Here is a 23,389-nt window from a genome sequence, read left to right as displayed (position 1 = left end):
AAAATGTAACCAAGGCACACCCTACTTGGAAAAAGAGAAAAAAGGAAGGAAAAAAAAAAAGGAAAGGGGTAGTTTAAAGCTAAGATTAAGAGACTTTCCCCCCCTCAATAAGAAGGGTTACAAAGGGGACTTCAACATCCCTCCAATAAAGAAATATTTAATTTTTGTATATTAAAGAAATATTGGCTTTTGGGTGTCAGCCATTTCAATACCACAAAGTAGAAACGTAAGGGCTCTTTGGAGAGTTTGTTGTATTGGATGGGGTTTTGCTGAGGCAAACATGTGAAGGAGTGTTTTCCTGAAGTGGACTCAGGTGAAAGCATGTTCTGCTAAAGCAAGCACATGAAAGGACACGTGACGAGGACACGTGACGAGGGATTCTTTGCTAACCACACGCATGTATTGGTCCACCTTCCATTGTGCAGTTGAGCTGCATTTGTCAGAACTCCATAGAGATAAATGCACCAAAAGCCTCCTGGTGATGTGCTGCAGCTTCTTGCCACTTCTGCAGACTTGGGCTGATTGGCAGAGTGATGTTAGCTGAGACACATGCTGAAGCATGGCATGTGCTTAGGCAAGGCACAAAGAGAATTCATGATGTTTGGAGAGGGTATAAAAAGGGACTCAGCGCACAGTGACTGAGGCTGAGCTAGGCTTGCTTATAGAGCTAGCTGTGCATCACGTGTTGGTCTCTCGTCTTCTTCGATGATCTTCACTTCTCTGAGAAAAGCACAGCCAAGAACTCTTCCTGGCATTCCTGCTGGTTGGTCCCTTCTGCTGCCGAGGCTGAGGCCTGGCTGTCTCTGCTAAATAGTACCACCACTGCTGACTCATGTTTGCTATCCCAACTCTATCAAACTGGACTGTTGGTATATCTGTGAAGTGTTTACAAGTGAATCGAGCTGCTGTTGATGACACCTGTGAACTGAACTGCAGATTTCCAGACAATGCAGACAGGAGGTGCTCCAAAGAACCTTTCTAAACAGGTCCACTTCCCCTGTATCCTTTCTTTTCCACTACCTCTGGAGGGTGGTGGGCTAGAAGGAAGGCTAAAGCATTTAAGAACCATCATTAAAAATAGGTTTTGAAAAAATTAAAGTTAAACACCACATGATTTAGTCTGAGCTAGCAGATGTGATGGTGTGAGACAGTGGTCCTCACCCTTCCTAATGTCATGACCCTTAATAGTTCATCATGATGTGGTGATCCTCCCAACCATAAAATTATTTTCTTGGCTACTGTATAAACTATAATTTTGCTACTACTGTGAATCATAATGTAAATATGCGTTTTCTGATGATCTGTAAGGGTCGAGACACACAGGTCAAGAACCACTGAATTAGACTGTCATCGTCCATTTCAGTATAATGTGCATTTAGAGTTCACCAGTTACAGATAAGCAGTAGGTGCTGGGCATGTCTCTTCCCAGCGCTGGCTGGTACCGGCCCATAATGAGAGTTGGAGTTACCCATGGCTTACTATGTAACTTAAATCATGATAAGGAAAAAAGGAAGCCTCAAATCCCGAATTATTCCTTAGATAAAGCTTTGTGCCCTAAGCCAGGGAGATGGGAAATTTGAGAAAATAGCAGAACTGGCCTGTGAGAAACAAAGAACAGAAATTTCTCCCCCCAGGGGGAGTTTAAAAAAAATTATCTTGTGCCAAAATTCACAGCCGTTTTTGCCTTTTCTCTAAGGTTCCGTGTCTCTCTGAAGAACTGAATACTTAAAACTCCTTCGTTTTTCTCCAGTCGCTTGGAATTTGTTATTATCTTATTTCCAGCTATGAAGTTGAGCACAGAGGACCAGATACTGGACTGAATTACAGTACAGTATAGTGTCTTAATAACTCTATCAGAAAGAGCTGATGAGGAGCCTGTGTGTTCTGGCCTCTAACAATGACCAGAGTTTGTGCAACTTTAACTAGCCCAGATTTTTACAATGTAGACCAGGCTGGTCTAGAACTCACAGAGATCTGTCTTTCTCTGCCAGCAGAATGAGTGCTGGGATTAAGGGGACTTGTACCACCAAGCCCCACTTGACAGACCACTATCAAAATCTTTGGCTTGCCTGAGTAAAAATCCAGGTCCACGGAGTACATCAGACCCAAGGTCCTATATCAATTCTAGGTCTGAAGCAAGAAATCACTACACTGTACGTTGAGTTAGTAAATGCACTGTGGACACCAACGACCCAAGACCAATAGGAACTAAGCTTTTGAGATCACAGAAGTACCCAGCAAGAAGCAGGCAGGTCTGACTTTTATGCAAATCGCTCCCGAGCTGAGCGAAGTCGGGCCCTAGCCAATCAGGGTCTCCAGACAAGCCATCCAATCAGGAGCGCCAGGGAGCGGTGGGAGGCGGGCTCCATCGCAATCCTACCGTGCATTCCGCTGGGAAGCGGAGAAGGCGCAGCGGGTTCGTCCGCCTTCGCTGTGGCCACTGCGGCCCGTAGCTAAGGGGAGCGCAGGCGAGCTCGAAGCCGCGCCATGGTGAGCGCAGGGCCGAAGTCCCCAGGCGGGGAAGAGCGGCCAGCTGAGCCGCGGGAGCCGGGGTGGTGGGTCCTCCCTGGGACTGGGGGAGGGGTGGATCGAGCATTCTTGGAAAGTTCGGCTTGGTGCGAAGATTAGAGTTTAAAAGGCGAAGCCGCGAGCTCCGGGCAGGTAACCGGACGGATTGCGGCTGGCCAGAGGGAGCCAGGCTGGCCCCGGGAGACGAGGGCAACAAGCTGCAGAGCCCAGAGCACCAGCGTGGGCGGGGTCTCTCGGTGCTGAGCTGGTCAGCCCACAGCTCCTTCCACAGCGGGCTGTGACAGCTTACAGCTAACGTCGCACTCACTTCCCTGCGTGCGGGCTTCACAGTAAACCCGCAGCTGTTGGAGGAGAGGGCCAGCCTGGGCTGCCCCAGGACAAGGGAGGAACGCGGAGCGGGACTAGCGAGTATGCGAAGTGGAGGACCCCTGCGGTGCGCTGCAGCCCTCTCCTCCCCCTCTCCTACTTAAATCAGCCTTATTTATTGGGGAGGGGGGTCCCCGGTGTGTGTAGAGTGAGGCAGGTGTAAGGTCACAGGACAACTTTATGGAATGAGTGCTCTCCTTCCGCGAGAGCACTCATTCCATAAAGTCTCCTTCGGTGGGTGGCACCTTTTTCTGCCAAGCCCAAAGACCTGGGGTTAATCCTTATAAGCCACTTGGTAGAAGGAGAGAATCCAGAATCACAGGATTTCTTTGAACTCCTGTTCCTTCACCTCATACATGCATCGTGGCATTGCATAGCCACACATGCCCAAAGAAAGGAATGTTTTTTAAAAAAACAAAACAAAACAAAACAAAAAACAAAACTGATTTTTTAAAAGCAAACTTTGCAGTTTGAAAACTACAACTTTCTTTTTTTGTAGTATTTTTTAATTCACATTTCAAATATTATCCCCTTTCCTAGTTTCCCCTCTGAAAATCCCCTATCCCCTCCTCTCTCCCCCTGTTCCCCAATCCACTCCCATTCCTGGCCCAGGCATTCCCCTATACTGGGGCATAGAGCCTTCACAGGACCAAGGGTCTCTCCTCCCATTGATGAAAGACTAGGCCATCCTCTGCTACTATATAGCTAGAGCCACAAGTGTCACCATGTGTTTTCTTTGATTGGTGGTATAGTTCCAAGGAGCTCTGGGGGGTACTGGTTAGTTCATATTGATGTTTCTCCTATGGGGCTTCAGACCCCTTCAGCTCCCTGGGTACTTTCTCTGGCTCCTTCATTGGAGACCTTGTCCTCCGTCCAATGGGTGACTGTAAGCATCCACTTCTGTATTTGCCAGGCACTGGCAGAGCCTCACAGGAGACAGCTGTATCAGGCTCCTGTCAGCAGGCTCTTGTTGGCATCTGCCTAGTGTCTAGGTTTGGTGGTTGTTTATGGGATGGACCCCCAAGTGAGGCAGTCTCTGAATGGTCTTTCCTTCCCTCTCAGCTCCAAACTTTGTCTCTGTAACTCCTTCCATGGGTATTTTGTTCCCCCTTCTAAGAAGGAACAAAGTATCCACACTTTGCTCTTCCTTCTTCTTGAGTTTCATGTGTTTTGCAAATTTGGCCTATCTTGGGTATTCTAAGTTTCTGGGCTAATATCCACTTATCAGTGAGTGCATATCATGTGAGTTCTTTTGTGATAGGGTTACCTCACTCAGAATGATATCCTCCAGATCCTGAGTTCCAGGACAGCCAGGGCTACACAGAGAAACCCTGTCTCAGAAAAAAAAAATCATAAATTCTTGTTTATAATAAACAAGAATTCATAAATTGTTTTTAATAACTGAGTAGCACTCCATTGGGAAAATGTACCACATTTTCTATATCCATTCCTTTGTTGAGGGACATCTGGGTTCTTTCTAGCTTCTGGCTATTATAAATAAGGCTGCTATGAACATAGTGGAGCATGTGTCCTTATTACAAGTTGGAACATCTGGATATATGCTCAAGAGAGATATTGCTGTACCTTCCGGTAGTACTATGTCCAATTTTCTGAGGAACTGCCAAACTGACTTCCAGAGTGGTTGTACCAGATTACAATCCCACCAGCAATGGAGGAGTGTTCCTCTTTCTCCACATCCTCGCCAGCATCTGCTGTCACTTGAGTTTTTGATCTTAGCCGTTCTGACTGATGTGAGGTGGAAACTCGGGGTTGTTTTGATTTGCATTTCCCTGATGATTAAGGATGTTGAACATTTTTTCAGGTGCTTCTCAGCCATTCCTCAGTTGAGAATTCTTTGTTTAGCTCTGTACCCCATTTTTTAATAAGATTATTTGATTTTCTGGAGTCTAACTTCTTGAGTTCTTTGTATATATTGAATATTAGTCCCCTATTGGATTTAGGATAGGTAAAGATCCTTTCCCAATCTGTTGGTGGTCTTTTTGTCTTATTGACGGTGTCTTTTGCCTTACAGAAGCTTTGCAATTTTATGAGGCCCCATTTGTCGATTCTCAATCTTACAGCACAAGCCATTGCTGTTCTGTTCAGGAATTTTTCCCCTGTGCCCATATCTTTGAGGCTTTTCCCCACTTTCTCCTCTATAAGTTTCAGTGTCTCTGGTTTTATGTGGAGTTCCTTGATCCACTTAGACTTGAGCTTTGTACAAGGAGATAGGAATGGATCGATTCGCATTCTTCTACATGATAACTGCCAATTGTGCCACCACCATTTGTTAAAACTACAACTTTCTTATTTACTGTTGGATTTAGATTCATGCTTCTTGGGTGAGAACTTAAATGGATTTTAACTACATTTTCAGGTATTTTATCCCGTGTGTATAGAAGTGCTATTGAGTTTGTGGGCTTTGCTCCTTGACATTGAGGGAGTGTGCACCTCCTCATCTTGGTTGGTCCCATGTTGGGCATAGTGTTATTATAACTGTCCTAGGCCCTGTTTTGGTGTGATGTATCCTCAACTCTCTTTAAGCAAAATCACCATTTCAAAGTATGAGTCCAAGATTCATCATTTTGCCATAGGGGGTAATGTTAAGAAGCATCCCTCAAGTCAGGTGGATGCCATTAATCCTGGTGCTCTGGCAACAGAGGCAGGCAAATCTCTAAGTTCAAGGACAGCCTGGTCTACAGAGCTAGTTCTATGACAACCAAGATGACACAGAGAAACCTGTCTCAAATGACCAAAATAAAGAGAAGATTTTGAGGAGGAGAGAAGAAGGGAAGAAAGGAAGAAGTATTCCCTTTGTGGAATCAAGTCAGATGTTTTTATTTATTTTTAAGATGCAAGCTAAACTTGAACTAGAGATTTCCCTCAAACCTGATATCTGAAGTTAAGAGTGTGTTCCACCACATCTGATGTATATAACAGCTGATAGTTCTGATTCTAGGAAATAGTGGTGTGTTTGGGTAGACTCAGTTGTTTATTTGAGACAGTCTCTCACTGTGTAGCTCTGGCTGGCCTGGAACTAGCCATGTAGACCACGCTGGTCTCAGATTTGCAGAGATCTGCTTGCTTCTGCCTTCCTAGTGCAAGGATTAAAGATGTTTGCCACCACGCCCAACCTAGACTCCTTTCATCCATAACTTCTTCTGTTTGTCAGGTTCATTGCCTCAGTGGTTGGTTTCTGTTGATGTGTCAAGCACTTGATTTTTCACTGTTTCATCATTATCAAGGAAGTGACTATTTTTATACCAGTAGTTTTCAACTACACACACACATAATGCACACATATAATTGCTTATTGTTCCATTGTAAAGCTTGTGCTTAGTTTATTATTTATTTATGTGTGTCTGTGTTGTACTTAAGGAGGTCAGAGAGATGTCAGCTCTGTTAACACTGTTCCAGACCCTGGAGGGAGGACCGTGAGACAGAAAGTAGAAATCACTGTAGACAGAGGACTGGGTCAGAGCTGCAGCACACTCTATGCCCTGAACCCAGTAATGAGAGAGTGCTGCTACAGTTCCGCCCTTCCGCATCCCTCAGTGCTTGCTTGCATGACGACTTCTGTGTGCTAGAGGACATGTGTGCGTCCCACACAGTGGGACGAACCTGTTGTCAATCGAGCATGTGCCATGTTTAGGTCTCAGTGAGCTTTGAGGACGTGGCTGTGCACTTCACCCGGGACGAGTGGGCTTTGCTGGATTCTTCCCAGAAGAGTCTGTACAGAGATGTGATGCTGGAGACCTGCAGGAGCCTCGCTGCCATAGGTAAGGCTCTCACCCTACCTTCACTCTGTAAATTAGGGAGCAAGTGTCTTTTGGTATCAGTGCTCTTCCGGAATTGGGGCAGATTATGTTATATTAGTCAAACAGGGTTTTGGTGTAAACCAACTCAAGAAACTAAATTTTTAAGAATTTCTAATTTATCCTGAATTTTTTGGGACTCCTTTTAGGATACAAATGGGAAGACCAGAACTTGGAAGACCATTGTATAAGTCCTGGGAGAAATCTGAGGTAATATACATGCAGAGATAGAATCAACAGGCTTTTGAAGGGTTTTTTTTTTTTAATTACTTTTTTTTTACAGTCCAGTCATTAACCCCTCCTAGTCCACCCTCCCACAGTTCCTCATCCCATTTCTCCCCCACTACCACCACCCTCAGCCCCATCTTCAAGAGGATGTCCCCACCCCACCCTCACCCTACCCCATCAGGCCTCCCTACTTCCCGGGACCTCAAGTCGTTCCCCTCTCACTTGATAACTTTTGGTTCAAAGTCTATTTTATTGGATAATAGGATGGCAACTCCCACTTGTTTCTTGGGAGCATTTGCTCAGAAGTCTTTTTTCTAGCCTTTTACTCTGAGGTAGTGTCTGTCTTTGTCATTGAGGTGTGTTTCTTGTATGTAGCCAAATCCTACTTATCCAGCAGTGTATCCAGTCTGTTAGCTTATGTCTTTTTATTGTGGAATTGAGTCCATTGATGTTGAGAGATATTAAAGGCAGATGATTGTTAGTTCCTGTTATGTTTGTTGTTGTAGGTGGCATTATTTCTTGTGTTGTTGTTGTTGTTGTTTTTGTGGGTTGTTTTTTTTTTTGTAGGTACCCTCCTTGTGTTGGAGTTTTCCTTCTATAATCCTCTGTAGGGCTGGATTGGTAGATAGATATTGTTTAAATTTGGTTTTGGCATGGAATATTTGGTTTCTCAGTCTATGTTGATTGAGAGCTTTGCAGGGTATAGTAACCTGGGCTGGCATTTCTGTTCCCTTAGGATCTGCATAACCTCTGTCCAGGCTCTTCTGGGTTTTAAGGTCTTTTTGAGAAATCTGGTCTAATTCTGATAGGTATGCCTTCTTATGTTACTTGACCTTTTTCCCTTATAGCTTTTAATATTCTTTCTTTGTTCTGTGCATTATTCTGATTATTATGTGATGAAAGATTTTCTTTTCCAGTCTAATCTGTTTGGTGTTCTATAGGCTTCTTGTACACTTATAGCCATCTCTTTCTTGAGGTTGGGGCCATTTTCTTCTATGATTTTGTTTAAGACTTTTTCAGGTCCTTGAGCTGGGACTCTTGGAGCACTTCTATTCCTATTATTCTTAGGTTTTGTCCTTTCATTGTGTCCTGGATTTCCTGGATGTTTTGGGTTATGAGTTTTTTATGTTTTGTATTTTCTTTGACCATTGTGTCAATATCTTCTAAGGTATCTTCTATGCTTGAGATTCTTCTATCTACTGTATTCTGTTGTTGATGCTTGCATCTATAGCTCCTGACCTCTTTCCTAGGTTTTCCATCTCTAGGTTTGCCTCCATTTGTGATTTCTTTATTGTTTTACTTCCATTTTTAGGTCTTGGACTGCTTTGTTAATTCCTACACCTGTTTAATTGTGTTTTTCTGTGTTTCTTTAAGGGATTAATTTGTTTCCTCTTTAAGGACTTCTACCTGTTTACCTTTGTTTTCCTGTCTTTCTTTCATTAAGTTATTTATATCCTTCTTAAAGAACTCTATGTTTTTCATGAGAAAGGATTTTAGGTCAGCATCCTGGTTTTCAGGTGTGTTGGTGTATCCAGGGCTTGCTGTGGTAGGAGAATTGGGTTCTGATGGTATCAAAGTATATTGGCTTCTGTTGCTTATGGTCTTGCACTTGCCTCTCATCATCTGGCTATCTCTGGTGTTAATTGGCCTGGGTATCTCTGTCTAGAATCTGCCTCCTGGGTCTCTGGGTTGCTGAAGGCCTCCTGGGAGACCTGTGGCCCTGGCTGTAGCAGATCTCCTGTGAGGCCTTCATACTGTGGGGTCCATTGCCCTGGGTGCAGCAGATCACCTGGGAGACCTTCAGACTGTAGGGTCTTAAAAAGGTCAGACAAGCTGATATCTGCCCCAGCAGAGGACACAGGCTGGAAAAAAGGTGGAGTTTGAGCAAAGGGGATGGGTCCCAAGTCCACTGGACTCCTCGTGGGGTTCCCAGCTGCTGCAGTTATTTGGGAGGGTTCCTTGCCTGTTGCCTAGGGTGCAGCAGATCTCCTGGAAAACCTTTAGACTGTAGGGTCTTCAGAGGGGCAGACAAGCTGATGATCTGCCCCAGTGGAAGGTACAGGCCAGAAGGACTTGAAGGATCTTTTTAAACATATAAACATTTATTGAAAAGGGACAGGCTTTGTTTGCTCCAGCTTTCTTCCTGGCTGCTAGTATGTTGCTCAACTTTTCCAGCTTTGTCTTGCATGGTGTGGATGGGTCTACCCATCCTCTTCATAATGAATCTGAGCACTTTCTTATTCATGGAAACCTTGAGCAGTTCTATGAAGAGATGCTTATAGGACACAAATCCCTACCTCTCCTGATAGCGTCCCACATGAGCTTGGTGTATTTGGCACCAGCTCTACCTCAGCTTGCTCTTGTCTTTTATCACTTTGTTGTTCATGGCTGCCAACTCCTTGTAGCTTGGGTTCAGGAACCCTGGCTAGGGGTGGTGAGGGAGCGAAGAAAGAACAGACACACGTTCAATGAAGCTGTGATCAGGTAATGTTATCTAGCAGCTACTACCAGTACTTCTGCTTCACCTTGTAACCTTGGTGTCTGTTAGTTCTAGCACAGAGACAGGTTAGCTAGTCTGGGTAGGAGAGCTCAGTGGGTGGACAATCTCAGGGTATAACTATCTGGGAGGAGGAAGCTGCAGCTGCTAGTCTTTATACACATCAGTCAGTTTTGCACATACACACTTGGTCTCAGACTCCCAAAGAAAGCTTTACCAATCCCTCTTAAGTGTGTGTTGTGAGTAATGGCTTCACCAATTTACCATGGGCCAGTTAGTCTTAGAACCCTCAACAAGTCATGCCTTGTCAAAATACACATCTCCTCAGGACTTCCTCACTCAGGGATTCCTCCATCCCATGCATGTGCTCACAGGGTGTGAAGAATTCTGTTGCTCTTCAGTGGTAACCATGACAGAAGTCTTTATAGGAATTTTGATGTGCTGTGAGATTTTACAAAGAACCAAACTAAACCAGTAAGCATCGTGTGAATTTTTTCATTAGAATATCTTTTACCAAAGCAACAGGAATAGGTCCTAAAATGTAAGCATGCTGATGCGTGTTACCAGAGCATTTCACTTGGGAATATTCTAGGGACTTGAACTAATGAATATCACTTTTTTGATCCAAGCTCTATGAGAGTCAGCATATAGGACGTCAGTCCATTTAGCTTATGACCACTCCAATCTGGCAAAAGGTATAAACTTGGTCTGAGTTTTGGAACTCTGTGTAACCTAGACCTAATAAAAAGTCAGTAGTAAAACAACTATTACTAAATTGCTCATTTTTGTTGTTGTGATTTATGTTTCCCTTACAGAAGTTACATGTTTCAGACCTTCTGTGAGAATGAAGGTGATGATCAAGATGGAGGAAACTTGCCTTGGAAACCAAATCTCAGTATGAACATGAGATGTTCCACTGGGTTAACCCCGTGGGATCACAGGATGTGGGGAAAGGCTTCCCCAAGCTACTCATCCTCTAGGCATACCACACCTCACTCTCAGTGTGCCGCACACGAGCAGGAGAAATACGTGACCAAGCAGTACAACTCTGATTCTCTGAGAACCTTCCAGCGGTACCTGAGAACTCACGTTGTGAATGGGCCATGTGAATGTGAAGTATGCTTAAAGTACTTTGGCTTTCCAGGTACACTGGAACTACACCAGGAAACTCAGAGTGAACACAATCCCTATCAATACAAGGAATATGGGAAGACCTCTGTGGATATTAGTTCACTATGCACACATGGAGGAGCTCAGGCTGTAGGAAAAGGTTATGAGTGTAACCAATGTGGGAAAGCTCTGAGCTCTTACAGTTCACTTCGAAGACATGAAAGAATCCATACTGAGAAAAAACCGTACAAGTGCAAACAGTGCGGGAAAGCCTTTCGATACCACAGTTATCTTCACTTACATGAAAGAATCCACACTGGTGAAAAACCCTATGAATGTAAACGATGTGGGAAAGCATTTATATTTCCTGGTGCCTTGCAGGTACATGAAAAAATTCATACGGGAGAAAAACGTCATGAATGTAAACACTGTGGTAAAGCCTTTAGACGGCATAGTGATCTTCAAGTCCATGAAAAAATTCATACAGGGGAAAAACCCTATGTGTGTAAACAGTGTGGTAGAGCTTTTAGACTTAACAGCCATCGTCAGAGACATGAACAAACCCATACTGAAGACAGACCCTTTATATGCAAACAGTGTGGCAGATCTTTTGAATGTTACAGTAATCTTGAGTTACATGAAAAAATTCATACCGGAGACAGACCTTTTGTTTGTACAGAATGTGGCAAAGCTTTTGGATGTTACAGTAACCTACAATTACATGAAAAAATTCATACTGGAGATAGACCCTTTGTATGTAAAGAATGTGGTAAAGCCTTCATATGTCATGGTCATCTTCAGAGGCATGAAACAACCCATACTGGAGAAAAACCCTATGGATGTAAACAATGCGGCAAAGCCTTCAGTCGTAACAGTCATCTTCAAAGACATGAGAGAACTCACAGGCAAATGTCTACATGCCCCAGAAAATGACTCAGTCCAGTTAGGCAAACCAATGGTTGTATTAGGGTTACTTCTAGGACCATGGACAGCTTACAGACAACTGTATCTTCAAAATGCTACTCCAGCCTGAGTTCTCACTCACAGGAACTACCACCCTGGAGATCTCTGCAAAGCTTGCAGGCTACTCATCTGACAGGAAAGTCTCTTCACTCAGCAACTGTTTACTGCTTTTGTAACCTTGGAGAAAGGCCTTGTAAATCTTTTAAGGCTTAGTTTTCTGCAGTTTGGTAGTTGTTTGTTTCCCAAGTCTCTAGCCTCCCCATCTCAATCCAAAGGGAATCGTTAGCAGTCCATCTTACTGTTAAATTTTGTAATGTTTTTGAATCTTGGGTGGTATAAACGACCAGCTCTGACTAAGCATTGAGATCCTCTACCACAACCCTCACTTAGCAGCTTTGCTGCAGACCCTCTCGGTCCCTTTGCATCGAACGGGTCTCTGGGGCAGGTGGGCAAGGCATCGGCAGGTGACAGACAGACCAACACATGAGATTGTGTAGAACCTGAATGTATTGTCACAAAGTGAACACCAATCTTATATAGTACAGAAAATACAAAGGGTAGCAGGCAAAGTACATTGAAGTTACCTGATACAAAACAAAGGAATGACTACAAAGGGACTTAAAGGAACCAGGTAGATGTTTACAGTAAAGATAAAGCAGTCCTGCCTAGGGTCAGCTTAGCTACAGGCAAGGATTTCACACTCTAGTGTTATACCTTTGAACCTTGTGAAGGCCAGCACCAGGGGGTTCTGCTCTTAGCAGGCCTCATGAATAATGCAATATCACAACTCCCCTATTTCCTAGGCCTTGCTAAATTCTTATATGAGTGTAACTTTTAAGTATCTGGAGAATCTCCATTTGTCAGAATTCACCAACTTGCTTCTAATATGCAATGAAGCCTGTACTGAAGATTTCTATCTCAGTGGGATTCGCTAGCTCTATTATGGTATTCCCTTGTTTGGGTGAGATTTGCTACTGTCCTTAGTAAATATTTTGCAGACCAGCTCTGAGCTACTGGCTCCATCTTTTGTAATGCTTAAATAGTTACTGAATAGGTAACTACCTTACTGCATTCCTGCTGGATTCCAAGCTCTTCGGCTTCTGGAACCTTGGAACACTGGGGAGACTTAACTCTATCAGAATTTAATCTTAAAGGGCATTTATAATAAAATACTAAGAGAGAGCTCGTAGTTCCATACGCCAGACTAACGCGGGAATAGGGTCTGAGTATATGGGTAAATGAGAAGCTCTAGGAGGTGAGTTTCCATGAAACTCTTTTCCTCATGAGTGCTTCCAGACTTTTCAGCCTGTCAAGCAGACTTGACCGGAGTGCGTGGCACAGCTTCACCAGCGGCTGTGGTCTCTTAGGCACCAAGGTCTTACCATCTAAGCTTTGGCATGAAACCAGGAGCAGTGACAGTAACCTTTATGGTTTGTGGTACCTCAGGGGCCTTCTTGGCCAATAAATTAAAGCAGGTATCCCATCCCTGGCACTGGAACTTTATTTAGCAGTCACTAGGAGTGCCCTCATACAGAATGCCTTCCTTGGTTGGTTGGTTGGTTGGTTGGTTGGTTGGTTTGGTTTGGTTTGGTTTTTTTCAAGACAGGGTTTCTCTGTATAGCCCTGGCTGTCCTGGAACTCACTCTGTAGACCAGGCTGTCCTCGAACTCAGAAATCTTCCTGCCTCTGCCTGCCAAGTGCTGGAATTAAAAGCATGCACCACCACTGCCCTGCCAGAATGCCTTCATTACTTAAACAGTTTAGCTATTAATAACCGACTTTAAAAAAAAAATCTAGCCTCAGTGGATTTATAAGTTAGGTGGATGTGTGATTGCACCTGGCTGTCATTGGACTGGTTCTGTGTGTCAGTGTTAATGGCTCTCCTTATCTCTCGTCTGTTGGCACCTATGCATGACACTGAGTTGGGTAGGACCTTTATGCATGGAAATGCTTATAAGAGGCCTGTGGCAGTGTCCACACAGGTGAGAGCTTATTTACATTCCTCACTGATCAGTGTAGGCACCATTTAGTGTCTCAGTCCCTCGTGGGACAAGTTGACTTCCCATCATAGCATCGATCAAGGCCACCATCAAGAACTAATATGGTGACACCTTGGGCTTTTGGCTAGAATATAAATATACCTTGGGAGAAAACTCTACTGCTTAGAAGTGTTTTCTTCTTACTGTTGAGTGTGCCTATTGCTGTGAATGTGCTGCTGCCATAGTCCTCCATATACATCCTTTGGCCTTCCAGCATGCTCACAATAGCAGCAACTCTTAAGATTCTTCCAGGTCTTTACTGCCAGAATGAGATGGCTCAGGCATCCAGTTTCATAGACGGAAGAGCTACTGGTCAGTCCATCATACATACGCAAAGCCATCATTTGGACTAACCAGCCCCACTGTGTAAGCTCTCCTACTGAATCCCCTTTCATTACACACATACAGTCTATTCATCTGCTCTCCACAGAATCCTTTGTAAAATGATTTTTGGTACAGAAAGGGCTGTAGAGAAACAGAATTGATGGTTAGTGATGTTGTTCTTTTGGCACAATTCTTCTGAGCATGCACAAACATCTGGATGGAGTCCTGTGGACCAAATATACCAGGTAGAAATAAATGCCTTTAAGGAAAAGCAAATTTTAAATGCTTGTTACAAAAAGACTTAAATCTCAAGATACAGCCAAAGAGAAAGGACAAGTCATTCACCATTCATTTAGGGACACCTAAGAGCCCATGATAAGGAGTGTTCTGTCAAGTACTTGAACTATTAAAGACTTTCATTTATTGCTTTTATTTTATTGTATGAGTTTTTTGCCTGCCTGTATGTATATGCACTACATGCTTGCCTGGTAAATCATGTGAGCCATGGGAACTGAACTCTGGGTTGTAGACAAGAACAGCAAGTGCTCTTAACCACTGGTAAAGACCTAATAAAGGGACTGACTGGTCACAACACGGTTTCATGAAACTGGGTTTTGGGGATAGATGAGATCCATGTGTGGGCTGGGGAGGTGCAGAAACAGTAATGTAACCACTTAGTTGGGCCAGTTCCAGGAGACATTGCCATTAAGGACACTTGGTTATCACCAGCTGAGGTCCCAGTGACTATTAGGAACTGGAAGACAGTAGAGGAAGGATACTCCGGAGACCTGTCTGCTGGACCTAATGGAGCTGTGATAGTAGAGAGTTAAAAGATTGATCCAGCAGGGACCTTAGGGAAGGTATGGGGTTCTAGTGTTTTTTCTGAAGCCCAGGGTTAGACAAGACCTTTTTGAGGTAGAAGTGCTGGCCAATTTTATATTTTTTTAATATTTTTTATTGGTTATTTTATTTTTTTACATTTCAAATGTTTACCCCCTTCCTGGTTTCCCCTCCACAAATCTCCTATCCCATTCCCAGTGGCCCCTGCTTCTATGAGGGTACTCCCTGATCCACCCACTCCCACCTCACCACCCTAGCATTTCCCTACGCTGGGGCATCAAGCCTCCACAGAACCAAGGACCTCCCCTCCCATTGATGCCATATAAGGCAATCCTCTGCTACATGTGTACTCTTTGGTTGGTGGTTTACTTCCTGGGAACTCTGGGGGGATCTGATTGGTTGATATTGTTGTTCTTCCTATGGGGTTACAAACCCCTTCAGTTCCTTCAGTCCTCCCCCTAACTCCTCCATTGGGGTCCCCATTCTCAGTCCAATAGATACCTGCAAGCATCCAAATCTGTATCGGTAAGGCTCTGGCAGAGCCTCTCCAGCGACAGCTATACTAGGCTCCAGTAAGCAAGCGCTTCTTGGCATCTGCGCTGGTCAGTCTTATAATAGACACAGAATATATGTGGCAGTAAGGACAGGGAAGCAGGAGTGGGTGGGTTGGTGAGTGGGGGAGGGGGATGGGATGGGGGTTTTCGGAGGGGAAAACAAGAAAGGGAATAACATATGAGATGTAAGTAAAGAAAACATCTACCGGGCGTTGTGGTACACACCTTTAATCCCAGCACTTGGGAGGCAGAGGCAGGTGGATTTCTGAGTTTGAGGCCAGCCTGGCCTACAAAGGGACAGCCAGGGCTTTACAGAGAAACCCCGTCTCAAAAAACCAAAAAGAAAAAAAGAAAAAAAAAAGAAAGAAAGAAAAAAGAAAATATCTAATTTTTGAAAGAAACGGGGGGGGGGGGTGTCTCTGGGTACGACCTACAAAGCTAATGTGGCAAGGCTGAGTCAGTACAGTTCCTAGGGAAAAAGCAAGATGCCCAGTAATGTTCCAGTGAGCTTGAAGAAGACTTTAAAGCCCAAGCAACAGCTAGGAAAAGGAACAAAATAATACAAATGAAACGATAGAGCTTGGCCTAGATGTGAGCAGTTATCCCCCAGAGTATATGACATAAAGTATGCTTGGGTGGATACGATTCACCCAGCCAGGGCTGCTGGAAAGGCAAGGGGCACAGTACTGGCCTGCAGCCTGTCAAAATTAAGGGATCTAGTTCAGTGGTGGGCCTAGCAGTGTTGTAGATGGGACTGCTGCTGCTCTTGTGAACCAGTCTCCTATGAATAAAGGAGACAATCCCTGGGTGAGTAGGTGGGACTTCCAGGTTGGAGGGGCAAGAGAGGCAGCAGGAGAGAGGCGCTTTTGGATGGGCATAGCATAAGGACAAGATGTAATTACAAGTGTCTCCGAGATTCAATGGCCGATCCAGCAGGTTTAGATTTAATAAGGCTTACAAGTTAGGATTTTAGTTGTTGTGCCTGGTGATTGAGTTATCATTGTTTCTGAACTAAGGTTGTGTTGCATTTTCCTCCATGCTGCGACTTATCTGGGTTCAAGAGAGAAAGATACGGTGGCAAAGGGTGGGTTTGCTTGAGGTGCACCACAAAGGTCGTGGGGGTTTTGAAGCATGGGGCTAGCGTGGTAGTGACCCGCCAGAGGGAACTTAGAGAGCTGGGTGGAGATGTTTCAGGAGCTCCGGGCCAGAGAGTCTCTACGAGATAAGAACAGGCAGGCAAGACCACCAGAGCTGAGAGTAGCAGGGTGAAGCTCGGGAACATGCCATTCTTTTTTAATATTTCCCACAACATAGCAAGCTGGATTGAAAACTTGGGCCTGGACCAGTGCACGTATCACAACCTATCCCTGCCCCAGACTATCAGGGATGGGGAGATACAGTTGGCTTTATGAGATGACCATGACCTAATAGGAGTGAGGGGTATAATGTTATTTGAATTTAAAAAAAATGTTCCCTTAGGCTCCTGTGTTCAACACTTGGCCCTCATATAAGAGCAGACATTGAAGTAAAACCCAGATGAATGACCAGTGGTATCGGCGGCAGAGTTTAGGTGTCTACACCTTGTATTTGTGTCCTCCCTCTGCTCTGTGTTGTGAAAAGAGTGTCACCAATTGTATACTAATGTGATGATGGGTGATAGCCATGAAAGTGTGAGCCAAAATGAACCCTTCTCCCTTAAGTTGCTTCTTGTAGGTCTTTTATCACAGTAGTGAGAAGAGAGAAGGATATAGAAACACATTGTTTGCACATACGGAAACAGTATTCACCTCTTCTCACCAATTTTTCAGTCAGGCTCCTTCCAGCTCCCTATCCATCAAGCCAAAACACATAGTAGTGAGCAGCAGCCTCATCCAGGTCAGGCTCATTGACTGACTGGCCTCATAACCAAGCTCATCCATCACATCTGCCACCATGGTCTTTTTGTCCATGGGGCCACTGTGTTATGACAAGTAATAGTATACACATCAGTCTATGATCACTCAACTGGCCAGTAGCCTTAATGAAAATGTAGGATGGGGTACACAAGCCAAATTTCTACCCAATGTGAAATTTCCCCTTCATTATTGTCGCTCAGGGTTGTCCCCAAGAAGGGGGATGGAATGATTCACCTCTCCATTTCTGGGGGATAATTTAACAAACAGAACCACCTGCACACAACTCATAGTTCTCTTCTTCAGTAGGCCAGGAAGATCAAGTCTTTATTGAAAGGCCAAAGAAACCCCAGTCTGAATGACTAGACCATCATTTCAGAAGACCAACTGGTTGGAGATGAGATGGAAAGCTGCCGATCCAAGGCATTAAGTTGCTACTTTCTCAAGCATCTGGTCATCAGAGTCAAAAGAAACTTAACCCAACTCCTGTTTCTGCCCCTTTTTGTTTTGTGTTACTAGGCTGTACAGCCTTTAGTATTATGGATCCATATTCTGGAGTCCTTGAAGGGACAGCTTTTGGGCTATTCGGTAAGTTGTTGGGATAGAAGGAGTCTCATGGCCTGAGACTCCTTCCACTTCACAAGTTGTAGTGTGGCTGGGCATCATGGAGCAAGCTTTTATCTTAGCCTTAGCACTCTGGTGGCAAAGATGGAAACAGAGAGATGACTTTTGCAATTTGGGATTTTTGTAGGAAGCTTGGGAAAAATTCCCTTGTCTGTTTTCTAGTCTTTTATGGTAACCATCCTGGCAGGCCTGGAGGTAGTCTGAAGACACAATTCCTTCCACAGTTAGACTAGTGAAACAGTCATCCCCAGAAATTAATTTCCCAAGAATATCATCCTTGGTGAAGGAAAAGTTTGTGTCAACAGAGGACTTTGTCCCTGGGAAAGAGGGTTCACACAGTTCTAGCTGTAACAAACCCCTAGACTTTAATAGAACTGATAGCTTAGCACAACTGACTCCAGATGAAGTACCATTCAGGCTGTAAAACTCAACATGTAGACAGTACCACCTGCCAAAACAAAAACAAAGACCTAATCCATCAAAGTCTATAGTGCTGGGAAAGTCTCTAAATATACTGATCTTGTTTTGGGCTTCTGTAGTTTGACTTCTGGCTAATTGTTTTTGTTAACTGTCAATCCAGAATGTGTGTGAATGTGTGCTTAAAATTTCACCCAAAAAGTGGGTGGGTTGGAGAGCAGGGTCGGGGAGGGTATAAGGGACTTTTAGGATAGCATTTGAATTCTAAATGAAGAAAATATCTAATAAAAAATTGTTTAAAAAATTCACCCAAAAGATGGCTCAGAGCTATACTGGAATTCCAGACACCCAGTGTAGTCACTGTCCAGCTGCAAAAGACTTTAATAATAATAATAACATTTCAGATGTTGTCCCCCTTCCTGGTTTCCCTTCCATAAGCACCCCACTCAATTCCCCCTCCCCCCTGCTCCCTCACCCTCCCACTCCTGCCTCACCACCATAGCATCCCCCTACACTGGGGCATTGAGTCTCTGATGTCAGATAAGGCAACATGTGCAACTGGAGCCATGGGTCCCTCCATGTGGACTCTTTGGTTGGTGGTTTAGTCCCTGGGAGCTCTGGGGGATTCTGGTTGGTTGATATAGTTCCTCTCCTATGGGGCTGCAATCCCCTTCAGCTCTTTCAGTTCTTCCCCTAACTCCTCCATTGGGGTCCTCGTGCTCAGCCCAATGGTTGGCTATGAGCATCTGCATCTATATTGGTTAGGTTCTGGCAGAGCCTCTCAGGGGGCACCTATTCCAAGCTCCTGTCAGCAAGTACTTCTTGGCATTAGCAATAGTGTCTGGGTTTGTTGTCTCCAGATAGGACTGAATCCTAGGTGGGGCAGTCTCTGGATGACCTTTTCTTCGGTCCCTGCTCCACTCTTTGTCCCTGCATTTCCTTTAGACAGGAGCAGTTCTGGGTTAATATTTTTGAATTGGGTGGGTGGCCCCATCCCTCAACCTAGGGCCATGACTAACCACTAGATATGGTCTGTACAGGTTCTCTCTCCCCTTTGTTGGGCATTTCAGCTAATGTCATCCCCATTGGGTCCCAAGAACCTCTCACATCACTGGTGTCTGGGACTTTCTAGTGTTCCCTCTGTCTCCACCTCTACACTGCTGCATATTTCTATTCATTCTCCTGGCCCTCTGTTGGCTTAAACCTGTGTCTGAGCAATCTTTTCTGGAGTACCCCACAAGAAATGTTCATAAGAACACACTTCGAGAAAACAGAGCTGAGACGACCATGCATCAATAGTGGGTGGTACCAATTCTTGACAGGGACTGTGTGGTCATCCATCCCTCTTGCCCTATATTTAAAACTAAAGTTCTTGTCAGGACCCAGAACAAGGACTTAGGGAATGTCACTGGGCCTCTCTGTTCTCTTCTTTTTTTTTTTTTAATATTTTATTTTACCTTATGTGCATTGGTGTGAAGGTGTCAGATCTTCTAAAACTGGAGTCACAGACAGTTGTGAGCTGCCACATGTATGCTGGGAACTGAACCCTGGTGCTTTGGAAGAAAAACAAGTGCTCTTAACTACATAGCCATCTCTCCAGCCCATCTGCTTTTCTTCTTGACATGGACCCTGCCATACACAGGGGGAAAAATTTCTCCATATTTATTAGAGATGCTGATCTGGGGCTGATGAGATGGCTCATGAGGTAAGAGCACTGATTGCTCTTCCAGAGGTCCTGAGTTCAAATCCCAGAAACCACATGGTGGCTCACCTGTAACAAGATCTGACGCCCTCTTCTGGCAAGTCTGAAGACAGCTACAATGTACTTATGTATAATAATAAATAAATCTTTGGGCCAGAGCAAGCAGGGACTGAGCAAGCGGGGTCAACCAGAGCGAGCAGGGTTGACTGGAGTGAGCAGAGGTCCTAAAATTCAATACCCAACAACCACATGAAGGCTCACAACCATCTGTACAGCTACAGTGTACTCACATACATAAAATAAATAAATAAATCTTTAAAAAGAGAGAGAGACGGGAGGCAGAGGCAGGATTTCTGAGTTCGAGGCCATCCTGGTCTACAAAGTGAATTCCAGGACAGCCAGGGCTATATAGAAAAACCCTGTCTCGAAAAACCAAAGAGAGAGAGAGAGAGAGAGAGAGAGAGAGAGAGAGAGAGAGAGAGAGAGAGAGAGAGAGATGCTGTTTTGGCTTCAGGTAAAAGATGTTGATGGTACTGATAAGTGAGCTCTCATAAGAGAGCTGGGGGTGGGAGGAGACCAGCCCTGATTTTAGCCTAAGGAGCTTCCCATTAAACAAAGCAAATTCCTTCCTTTCAGAGTTTCCTTTGTAGAATTAGTGCTGTAAGGTAATATATGGGTTCGCTGTGAGGGATAGGTGATCTGAGTCCCTAAAGTTGGGTGGAGTAGATACTGGGTGAGGCCATAGCTTAAAGCCTCCGTGGGCTGTGTAGCCAGGCTGTGCTTGGTGTAGAGCAGGGATGGAAAGGGACCCTCATTAGCACTTTGCATCTTATACCTAAACTGCTGAATATATATATATTGTACATGGCTCTTCCACGCTATTTGTCAAGTATCTGATGAACTGCATCAATGTGTAACTTATTGCCAGCTCCCCTAAAACTTATAAAACTCTAATACATTATGAGGTATGAATTCACAGCCCAGGTAGCTTCTTAACGCTGTGTCCCAGAGACAACTGCAGGGAGGCATGGACTGATCAGTGCAGTCTGTGGGATCTGGCCTTTAAAAGTGACCATTAGGGGCAGGCCTATATGGAGTGGAAATTCTGCATCCCTAGAGGACATTGGCTCATAGGTCCTGCACATCTGAGAGGTCCAGTAAGCTAAAGTTCTTCATCTCTGTGATGGAGACTTGCACTTTATCAACTGGACTCCGGTCAGGTGCTCTTGGAATGCATTCATCAGTTTCCTTAGCAATTCTGAAAATAGAGCAGCTGTTAAGGTAGCTTCAAGGTGGGTTGTGTAAAGTGCTGTGTGTGCACCATGGGCACAGGTGAAGACTGCAGGCTTCCCATTGTGTTACTACAAGGTCATGTGCACAGCCCAAGCCAAGTAGGTTCCAAACTTAGTAAACTACTCTCTAGGCATGCATGTCTCCTTTTCATGACATGCCATGAATCTGAAAATCAAATGTTTTTCATTTCACTATTCTTTAAGTATGTCTAGTTATCCTTAGAGATTTTTCTTGGTCCCATATGACTTAGAAGTTTGGGATTTAATCTCTACTTCTTTAGGGATTGTTCCAGTCTCTTATTTGACCAGGTTCTTACAAGATCCTTTAGGGTGTAAACTACCCTTTTATATCTGTGATTTAAAATGCTGCTTATCTTGACTATTCTATGTGAGCTTGGGAAGACTATGTGTGCCTTCACTCATGTGAGTATAGCTCTACATTAAATGCAGATAAATGATCACGCGTCCTTGAATTAAACTCTTTCCTATGTCTTTCATTAGTTGTTGATTGATAGGAATTTTATTGATTTTCTGGCTATTGTGATTTTTAAACCATCCCTGTTTCCCCAATTTATTTTTTGTTTGTTTGTTTTTGTTTTTCGAGACAGGGTTTCTCTGTGTAGCCTTGGCTGTCATGGAACTCACTTTGTAGACCAGGCTGGCCTCAAACTCAGAAATCCGCCTGCCTCTGCCTCCCAAGTGCTGGGATTAAAGACGTGCGCCACCACGCCCGGCTCCCCAGTTTCTGATACAGACTCAGATACTGTAGCTCTAATAGTTGTGAAACTTAGGCCGGCCCTAAGCTTGTATTAAGAGGTCCAAAAACCTTGGGAATTTTTCAATTTTCCAGGAACCAAACTGGGCTCATCAAAGGGTGCCACTGATAATGGATCAATGATGACTCTCAAATAGGGAGGATAGCTCCAGAGCTGACATAGTCCTTTGGACAGTGGGCTGGAAGAGATAATAGGGCCAGACCTGAACTGGTCTCTGAAACTCTTCAAGGTCTCTCACCATATATAATGAAACTAACATAGCAACCAATCAAAATTGTACCAACATCACTGCTTTGCCCCTACCAATCACACTAGAGTTTACTAACCCTTCTAGAAAATTCCTCTAGCCCTACATAAAAGAGGGCCTGTGAGTTCTTCTGGTCAACACCATTTTGATGAATGGTTGACCCCTACATGCTGGTATCTGCAGAATAAACTCTCTTTGCCTTTGTATACTATTTGAGTCTGAGGTCTTCTTTCAGTGATTCTTGGACCCTAACAGTGTCAAGGTTCCTGCCTCAGCATCCTGAGTGCTGATATCACAAGTGTAAGCCAGAATGCCCAGCTGTATTTATCTTTCTGTTGTCTAGCTGTAGAAATCATTGGGGTGAGGCAGGGTATGTTCAGGGTATCATGTAACTTAGGCTGGTGTTGAACTCCCCAAACAGCTGAAAGGTGAGAACTCCTAATTCTCCTAACTCCATTTTCCAAATGCTGGTATCACAGGAGTTCAGTGCCATGATGGCTCCATATCCCTAATGCTAGGTTCCTCCCAACCTTTAGTGAGGATCCCATCCAGGACTGTCCACATGATAGAAAGTGCTCTGCCTTTCACTCCAAACCAAGTACTGTTTTCCCAGAATTATTTTTGTGTGCTATATTTGGAGCAATCTTACTGGGGTCTGAATGGTAGACTGGAGTGACCTAAAGGTAAGAGTCACAAAGATTGGTCAGGTTGACATATCTTCTGGAGAAGCAAAGGGCTGATTTGCTTGACAACTGATTCGCCTGTGATTCCTCCAGACCAGGAATCTACATCTGATATCCTGGGTGGACGTCACATGAAGTGATATATGAGACACAGTAAGAGCTTGTTTTTCTTTAGGGTGGCAACAGTAGTCTTTAGGAATTACTATGCACAGACATCAAACTGGCTGCACTGAGCACTCTCTACAAGTACCTGTCATTTGTATACTTACTGCATCCTGATGCAATATTACTCATGTGTACTGGCTAGTTTTGTGTCAACTTGACACAGCTGGAGTTATCACAGAGAAAGGAGCTTCATTTGAGGAAATGCCTCCATGAGATCCAGCTGTAAGGCATTTTCTCAATAAGTGATCAAGGGAGAAGGGCTCCTCGTGGGTGGGACCATTCCTGGGCTGGTAGTCTTGGGTTCTATAAGAGAGCAGGCTGAGCAA

At 44.3% G+C, this 23,389-nt stretch overlaps 1 protein-coding gene across 2 annotated transcripts; it reads left to right on the top strand.

The window, feature by feature from the left end:
• Positions 1-2,403: 2,403 nt before the first annotated feature.
• Positions 2,404-14,303, top strand: LOC110300663 (uncharacterized). Of its 2 annotated transcripts, XM_021170919.3 has the most exons (4): positions 2,404-2,490; positions 6,548-6,674; positions 6,860-6,920; positions 10,251-14,303. In XM_021170919.3, the coding sequence occupies exons 1-4, from the start codon at positions 2,488-2,490 to the stop codon at positions 11,476-11,478; spliced, it is 1,419 nt and encodes a 472-aa protein (XP_021026578.1). In that variant the 5' UTR covers positions 2,404-2,487; the 3' UTR covers positions 11,479-14,303. The 2 variants fall into 2 exon arrangements, with proteins under 2 accessions (XP_021026578.1, XP_085700037.1); XM_085843911.1 differs by lacking the exon at positions 6,860-6,920.
• The last annotated feature ends 9,086 nt before the right edge of the window (positions 14,304-23,389 follow it).

The sequence above is a fragment of the Mus caroli genome, unplaced genomic scaffold (assembly GCF_978045245.1).
Source record: "Mus caroli unplaced genomic scaffold, Mus_caroli_1 scaffold_10, whole genome shotgun sequence".
Classification (NCBI taxonomy): Eukaryota; Metazoa; Chordata; class Mammalia; order Rodentia; family Muridae; genus Mus; species Mus caroli.
Note: the sequence above shows the minus strand (reverse complement) of the source record. Positions and strands in the feature narration are given on the sequence as shown.

What these genes read in the sequence shown, in the direction of transcription:
- LOC110300663 (XM_021170919.3), top strand. An exon ending in CAGGAGCCTCGCTGCCATAG is followed by an intron (nt 6,675 to 6,859) that starts GTAAGGCTCTCA and finishes GACTCCTTTTAG; the next exon opens with GATACAAATGGGAAGACCAG. An exon ending in AGTCCTGGGAGAAATCTGAG is followed by an intron (nt 6,921 to 10,250) that starts GTAATATACATG and finishes TTTCCCTTACAG; the next exon opens with AAGTTACATGTTTCAGACCT.